Genomic DNA, 8,697 nt, shown 5'->3' on the forward strand with positions numbered 1-8,697 from the left:
TTTATGCTGTTATTGAAGATCAGCCTTAGTCTGTGGTGATCTGATAGGATGCATGGGATAATTTCAATATTTTTGTATTTGTGGAAGCCTGTTTTGTGACCAATTATATGGTCAGTTTTGTAGGAAGTACCATGTGGTCCTGAGAAGGTATATCCTTTTGTTTTAGCATAAAATGTTCTGTAGATATCTAGTAAATCCATTTTTTCATAACTTCTGTTAGTGTCCATGTGTCTCTGTTTAGTGTCTGTTTTCAGGATCTGTCCATTGGTGAGCATGGGGTGTTGAAGTCTCCAACTATTATTGTCTGAGGCACAATGTGTGCTTTGAGCTTTACTAAAGTTTCTTTAATGAAATACAGGTATTTGGAGCATAGATATTCAGAATTGAGAATTCCTCTTGGAAGATTTTACCTTTGATGAGTATGAAGTGCCCCTCCTTGTCTTTTTTGATAACTTCGGTTTGGAAGTCAATTTTATTTGATATTAGAATGGCTACTACAGCTTGTTTCTTCAGACCATTTGCTTGGAAAATTGTTTACCATTCTTTCATTCTGAGGTAGTGTCTGTCTTTTTCCTGAGGTGGGTTTCCTGTAAGCAGCAAAATGTTGAGTGCTGTTCATGTAGCAAGTCTGCCAGTCTATGTCTTTTTTTGGTTGTAACTAAGTCCATTGATATTAAGAGATATTAAAGAAAAGTAATTGTTGCTCCAGACATCCGGGAACCTTCCCCACCAGAGGAGAGGTGGCTGCCTGGGAGGGCTCTGTCCAACAAATCAGGTGAGAGAGCCATATTGTGTCCAGGGTCCCTCAGAGACTAGTCTGTGGAGGTGAACGTGCAAACTGCAGAGGTGACACATCTTCTGGGACAGGCCGTTTCGGGCCTACATCTTCAATCAAGAGACAGGTCTGAACTCCAGACCTTTATGCACCTTCCCTGCAAGACGAGAGCTTGCCCGTGGAGAGTACTCTGACCACTGAGACTCAGGAGAAAGCTGGACTCCCAGGACTGCTGACAGAGGCTAACAGATCACAGGAGGAACAAGCTCTAGCCAGAGACAACAATAACAACTAACATCAGAGATTACCAGATGGAGAAAGGCAAATGTAAGAATCTTAGTAACAGAAACCAAGACCACTTACCGTCATCAGAACTCAGTACTCTCATCTCAGCCAGTCCTGGGTACCCCAACACACCTGAAAATCAAGACTCGAATTTAAAATCATATCTCATGATGCTGGTCGAGGACATTAAGAAGGGCATTAATAATTCACTTAACGAAATACAGGAGACTGCTGCTTAAGAGGTAGAAGTCCTTAAAGAATTACAGAAAAACACTGCTAAACAGGTAGAAGTCCTTAAAGAGGAAACAGAAAAATCCCTTAAAGAATTACAGGAAAACACAACCAAACGGGGCCTGTCCCAGAAGTTGTGTAGCTTCTGTAGAACCCACTCTCACCTGCACAGACTAGTCTCTAAGGGACCTGGGACACAAGATGGCTCCCTCACCTGATCAGGCAATGAGAGCCCTCCCTGGCAGCCACCTCTCCTCTGGTGGGGAAGGTGCCTAGATGTTTGGAGCCTGAAACTGGGTCTGTCACAGAAGCTGTGTTGTTTCTGCAGTCCGCACTCTCACCAGCGTAGACTGGTCCCTGGGCGACTTGGAGCACAAGATGGCTCCCTCACCAGCTCAGGCAGTGAGAGCCTTCCTGGGTGGACATCTCTCCTCTGGTAGGGAAGGTGCACGGATGTCTGGAGCCTGAAAAGGGGTCTGTCCCAGAAGCTGTGTTGCTTCTGCAGTTCCCAGACTCACCAGCGCAGACTGGTCCCTGAGTGACCCAGAGCACAAGATGTCTCCCTCACCAGCTCAAGCAGTGAGAGCCCGCCCCCCCTCGCTGCAATTTTTTTTAAATGAGTTTTGTTTCTCTCTGTGTCAGTTGAATCTCTGTGTGTTTCTTGTGCTTTTCTTCTATTTTAAATTGTGTCCTTTAAAAAATTTGCCTGTTTATTTTTTAAAGTAAGAGAGAGAGAAGGTATGGAATTGGATATGAAGAGAGGTGGGAAGGATCATGGAAGGGATGGGGGAGAAGAAACCATGACCAGAATATACTGTGTAAAAATTATTTTCAATTAAAAATAAAAGCAAAGAATAAAATTAGTTCATAAAAGCCACGAAGATGGCCATTTTGAACACAGATAATGATTAGAAAGGACACTTTCCTTTTTACAGTTCATTCCTACTCAGGAAGAGTGTTAAGAAGTTGGGAATATTGAGTCAGAGTGTAAGCTATATTATACATTATTAATAATAAATTATGGATACAATTTTTGAATGTTTGATAATCCATAAAAATTAGTAAGGAAGTAACATTTATGGAGCAATTATTATGAGTTAGGTACTGTTTTGAATGATTCGCAGATATTATGTGATTAAATAACCCATGAGGCCAGCATTGTTGTCAATATAAGTTCCCTGGCCCCAAATTATGTATTCTGAAAATGGTAAATGTGTAATTACAATGAGAAAGCATCTCTGGCAAGCAGCCTCAGATCCTTGGAGTTGCCTAGAACATGTCTCCTTAATCTTATTTGTCTCATCTCATGGTCATACTTCTTGTTCATGTCATAGAAAAAATGTGGGGATGCTGCCCAAATCACTGGAAGTCCTTCGGCTCCAGCTGCTACCTCATTTCTACCAAGGAGAACTTCTGGAGCACCAGTGAGCAGAACTGTGTCCAGATGGGGGCTCATCTGGTGGTGATCAACACTGAAGCCGAGCAGGTAGCGCTTCCTTGTTTTTCGTTAGCCTTTTAATTGTAGAAAAATATAGCTTTAGTATGTTCATCCCATTGTAGAAAAACCCCTTAGAACTTTTATACCTAGCAAGATTGGAGTTCTCTGCTCCTCGAACAGACTACCCACACACAAATCGTAAGGTTCTGGAAATCACTCTTCTACTTCCTTTTTTATATTTTTTTTAAAAATGAGTTTGATTACTTTAGATTCTTCGTATATGTGGAATCATGTATTAATATTTTGTGTGTATGTGTGTGTGTATGCTTGTGCATGTGTATGTTTGTCTAGCTGATTTTATTCAGCATGATGTCCTCAAGATTTATTCATGTTGTAACATGTGATGTTTTTTGTTTTAAGTCTGAATATTCCATTATATACATATTTCACATTTTATCTTTTTTATGTAATTTTTTAGTTATCTTAAGGTGTGACCGACAGAAAAGATGTACATATTTCCAGTGTACAATGTAATTATTTGCTATACATTTTGAACTGAGTACCACAGTGAAATTAATGCTCAAACCCATTGCAATGTGCATGTATATATGTGATGAGAACACCCAAATTACCACCTTCTCTCCATTCAGTGGTGGTTTCCATACAGATTGCTTTCATTCCATGGCTATTGTGAATAGTGCAGTGAACATGGTTGTGTAAATTTCTTCTTTACATCTTACTGTTAATAAAATGATTTCACAATTTTATTCATATGTAATGCTCTTTGATCAGTTTCCCTCATCATTTTCTCTTATCCCCTTCCTTTCCCACTGAACCCCTATTCTTTCCAAATTTCCCTCTCTATCCTTTTTTTTTTTGTGAATGAGATTCATATTTCAATAACCCTATGAGCATAGTTGTGCAGCTATTTACTTGAGTGAGGGCAATGCCCAGTGGCCAAACCTCTGACAAATATAACTCTACCAGGAATTGTTAACTGTCCATAGCCCCTTGGAGAGGGACGAGGTCTTAATATCTCCTTCCACATCCATGATGGGTTGTTGATGCTCCCAGTCTTGTGCATGACTTTTACAGGTAGCCATTGCTGTTGTGAGTTTCAACTCTTGCATCCTTTCTCTTCTGTGATGCTCACTGAGCTTGGGGTGGAGTGGCATAGCTGTTTCATTGAAGGACATTAAACTGTTCTGGGTCTCTGCAAAATCACCATCCACTGTAAATAGAAGCTTTTCTGAAGCCTCTGTGGCCTTCTTGACCAACATATTATAAGGAATTATCTCAGAAAAAGTACTGGAACTTTTTTCTAATGATTTACTTACTTACTTAATGCATATTAGTGTTTTATCTGCATGCATGTCTGTGTGAGGTTGTCGGATTCCATGGAACCAGAGTTATAGACAGTTGTGGGTTGCCATGTGGATACTGGAAATCGAATCTGGTCTTCTGGAAGAGCAGCTAGCACTCTTAACCACTGAGCAATTTCTCTAGCCCTTCTTTTTATTTAATAACTGCTGGAGTAGCTATATTCATAGAGGTTAACTCTCTTCAAACTCTATTTCTTTAAAATTATTTTATTAGATATTTTCTTCATTTATATTTCGAATGCTATCCAGAATGTCCCCTATACCCTCCCCCACCCTGCTCCCCTACCCACCCACTCCCACTTCTTGGCCCTGGCGTTCCCCTGTATGGGGCATATAAAGTTTGCAAGACCAAGGGGCCTCTCTTCCCAACAATGGCTGACTAGGCCATCTTCTGCTATATATGCAGCTAGAGACACGAGCTCTGTGGGTACTGATTAGTTCATATTGTTGTTCCACCTATAGGGTTGCAGACCCCTTCAGTTCCTTGGGTAATTTCTCTAGCTCCTCCATTGGGGTCTCTGTGTTCTATCCTATAGATGACTGTGGGCATCCACTTCTATATTTGCTAGGCACTGGCATAGCCTCATAAGAGATAGCTATATCAGTGTCCTTTCAGCAAGTTCTTGCTGGCATATGCAATAGTGTCTGCGTTTGGTGGCTGATTATGGGATGGACCCCTGCTCTATTTTTAAAATTGTATTTTAAACTGGTGTTCAAAGCTGTAGGTTTCAGTATGACTTTCTCACACATCCTTAGTTTTGGTTCAACCTCCCCCATTCATTCATCTCCCTCATCACCCACTACACTTTCACTCAAACATTTACAAATTCACATTTACATTTACTCTACCCACTTTCCCAGAACCTTGGTTCTCCTACCCTTCCTCCTTTAAAGTATTCCCACCCTTCTCCATCTATGGTCCCTTTCTGGTTTCCTGGACTCTACAGATACTCTAAATTAAACCCATTAATCTAAAAATTCCAAGAGAGGTTCCACATAGAGGTAGAACATATGGCATTTGCCTTCCTGGGCCTGGGTTAACTAGTAACTTTTCCCTACTCCATTAATTTACCTTCAAATTTCACAATTTCATTTTCTTTACAATTCTATAGTATACATGGGTCACATTTTCACAGTCCAGTTTTAGTTGGTGGGCGTCTAGGATGATCCCATTTCTTAGCTACTGTGCATAGAGCAGCAATGAAGGTAGATTAGTAAACACCTCTGAAATACAATGCTTTGGGTATGTCCCCAGGGATAACATAGTTGAGTCATGTGGCATTTCTAGTTTTAGTGATCTGAGAAACCTTCATATTCATTCCCATAATGGTCACACCAGTTTATTCTTCCACCAACAGGAACAGATATTTTTTTTCCCTATCCTTGTCAGTATTTGTTGTCATTTGTCTTCTTGGGAAAGGTACTCTAATTAGGTTGATACTGAATCACAAATTAGTTTTAATATGCATTTCCACAATGAATAATAATAATGAACACTTTAACCTATCTAATACATGAGTGTATTATATTTGCAACATTTGTATTCTTTCCTGTCCCCTTTATCTTCTGTTGAACATCTTTTAATTTTCTTGTTGAGCACTTGTATATTTTCTCTGGAAAAATGTCAGCTCAACATTTCTCACCCACTTTTTAATTGGGCTATTTCTTTTGCTCTTGTTGACTTACAGGCATTCTTTATTAATTTTGTATATCACTCCTTTATCAAAATATGCACTATATATTGCTGTTTTTACTTGCTGTTTTTTCCTTTGCTGAGCAAAAGCTTTTTGATTTGATATATTCCTTTGTCTATTTTTATTTGTTGTATGTTTTTTGGCATCATGTCCAAGAATACATTGCTAATTCCAGTGCAATAAAGTTCTTACCTTGGGTTTTCTGCAAGAAGCTTATAATTTTACTCCATTCATTTAGGTCTTTAAAGCACTTTGAATTAACTTTTGTGTGAAGTATAAGGGAAGGGACTAACTTTATTCTTTTTTCACATTATTTATTCCCAGCTTATTTGTTAGAGAGTTTGTCCTTTTTCTATCACAGGATGTTGGCACTTGATTAGAGATCATTTGGCTATATATATGGGTTGACTTACACATCTTCAGGAAAATAGAATGTTTCTCCACTTATTGTGTGCTCTTTGATTTCCTTAACTATTGTCTTAGAGCTTTCAGAATATATTGTTTTGTTTCCTAAGCCTGTCCTCTGGGTTAAACTTATTCTTAGGTATTTTATTCTTTCTGATGCTATGCAAAGAGTTAGCCTCTTTCTTGCTTTTCAGATTGTTTTGTTGTTTTCTCCATACAGAATTTCATCACCCAACAGCTGAATGAGTCACTTTCTTACTTTCTGGGTCTTTCTGATCCACAAGGTAATGGCAAGTGGCAATGGGTCGATGATACTCCTTTCAGTCAAAACATCCGGTGAGTGTAGTCCTAGATTAATGAAACATTGGGATTATTTACATTGAAAATGTAGGGAAAATTTTCCAGCTGTTACTATTATAATTAATGACTGTAATTAATTAAGTTCTCACTAAATGTATATATAATCTAAAGTGTATAGAATTTTTATTTAGAAACTCAATTTACATATAAAATATTGAATAATAAATTCCTCAAGATCCATAGGTCAAATAAGATAAGAAAACTTATTTACTCAGTGTCTACCTGTCTCTAAACATGGTGTTCTCAGCCATTAGATTATTTTTTTTCTGGCTTTAAACACAAGTAGAGACTTAATTTAATTTATTAAACTCTAATAAATACCATTTAAAGTAACTTGATCAGAATTATGATAAATATATCAGAATAATTATATAATAATATGTTATGCTATTTTAAACACATTTATTATTATTTTATCCTCATGTAATCTAGTGAGTTACATTGAAACCTTTACTAAATTTGTTTCTGGCTTATTATCATTTCCATTTTTATACATGAAAATTTAAAATAATAATACATTAAATTTCTTAATCAGGGTCAAAGTTAATTAGAACTTAAACAGGAATTTTACTAATTTTTTTCTTTTTCCCTTACATTAAACATAGTTTTTCCCTCATACAGTATAATTTGAATACAGTTTACTCTCATTAGGAAAGAACAGATAATAACAAAATAAAATACAATAAGATAAAAAGAAAACTATCACTTTGAAGTTGGGCAAGCCAAGCCAACAGAAAAATAAAATAGCCTCAAGTGAAGGCACAAGAATAAGAGACCTACTTGTTATACATTTATAAATAAATCCTATAAAGTACTACTATAACTCAAAGCTATAACTCTGAGTACAATTCAAATTATAGTGTATGGGGAGAGGACTTAGTGCAGACCTGTGTAGGCCTGGTGGGTGCATGCTGCTTAAGTCTGTGAGCTCATATGAATTTTTCTCACATTAATTTAGAGGGCCTTGTTCTCACGATGTCCTTTGTCTCTCTGTCTCCCTTACTCCTTTTGCCTTCTCTTTCCAATGGGGTTCCCTGAGCCCTGACAGGAAGAATTTGGTAGAGATATCTCCTTTAGAGCTGTGTGGTCTTTCTGTATAATGTCTTGTTGTGGGTCTCTTCCCATCTGCATTGGTCTGGTGATGGCAGAACGGCATTAAGAATCATTTTATTATTACACATTTATATTTTAGACCACTAGTCTCTTCAGAGGAGATAGATATGTCAAAATCAAGCTTAGGAAGCTGATATAAAGAGGCAACCTCTATAAATGACAGAAGAAAAAAAAACTTTTACTAACTTATGTCATGATGAAGGATCTGTGAAGAAGAGATAGTAAATATCAGATTGAAGGGGAAAGGCCAAAATACACCACAACAGAAAAAAATATGCAAAACTGTTCACATTTGGCATTTTAGAAGTTGTTTGTGGGAGAAAGGGGAGAAAATGCTGGAATGTTCTTTCATCTTCAGCTTTGTTCTATTTCAACATTACACTCCATTTTTCATGTACTGTCATGAACTAATGACAGCAGTTATTTTTGCCTTTGTCTCCTGTAGGTTCTGGCACCCCCATGAACCCAATCTTCCAGAAGAGCGATGTGTTTCAATAGTTTACTGGAATCCTTCGAAATGGGGCTGGAATGATGTTTTCTGTGATAGTAAACACAATTCAATATGTGAAATGAAGAAGATTTACCTATGAGTGCCTATTATTCATTAGTAGCTTTAAAGTTCAGACCCACCAAGAAGCCATAATTTCTTGGCGTGTACATCTGCCGGAGGCCATTCTTTTCCTAGCCATTCCTCTTTACTCACGACAGAATGAGTCCTTTCTCCTTCTGATGGTTAGAGTTTTGTTAACTTGACACAAACTAAAGTCACCTGGGGAGTAGGATCTTCAGCTAAGGAATTGCCTCTGTCAGCTTGACCAGTCATCATGTCTGGGTGCATTTTCTTGATTAATGATTGTTTTAAGAGGGTCCAGGGGGTAAGCAATGCTGCAAACTCCATGAAGAGCAAGCCGGGGAGCATCATCCATCCATCTCTGCCCTCAGGTTTCTGTCCCAGGATCTTGCCCTGCCTGGTTTCGTTCTATTATAAGATGAATAAACAATTTCATCCAAGTT

The 8,697-nt window shown here is 38.0% G+C and overlaps 1 protein-coding gene across 4 annotated transcripts in view; it reads left to right on the forward strand.

Moving 5' to 3' along the window:
- The window catches only part of LOC110316964 (C-type lectin domain family 6 member A), a 13,702-nt gene extending 5,005 nt beyond the window's left edge, over positions 1-8,697 (forward strand). For 2 of the 4 annotated variants that reach the window (XM_021191288.1, XM_021191291.1), the window contains 3 exons: positions 2,626-2,777; positions 6,431-6,546; positions 8,129-8,694. In XM_021191288.1, the coding sequence (XP_021046947.1) occupies positions 2,626-2,777; positions 6,431-6,546; positions 8,129-8,273 (413 nt within the window). In that variant the 3' untranslated portion in view covers positions 8,274-8,694. Of the gene's footprint in view, positions 1-2,625; positions 2,778-6,430; positions 6,547-8,128 lie in introns of all 4 variants that reach the window. The other 2 variants (XM_021191290.1, XM_021191289.1) reach the window with 2 other exon arrangements.

This window comes from Mus pahari, chromosome 2 (genome assembly GCF_900095145.1).
Source record: "Mus pahari chromosome 2, PAHARI_EIJ_v1.1, whole genome shotgun sequence".
Classification (NCBI taxonomy): Eukaryota; Metazoa; Chordata; class Mammalia; order Rodentia; family Muridae; genus Mus; species Mus pahari.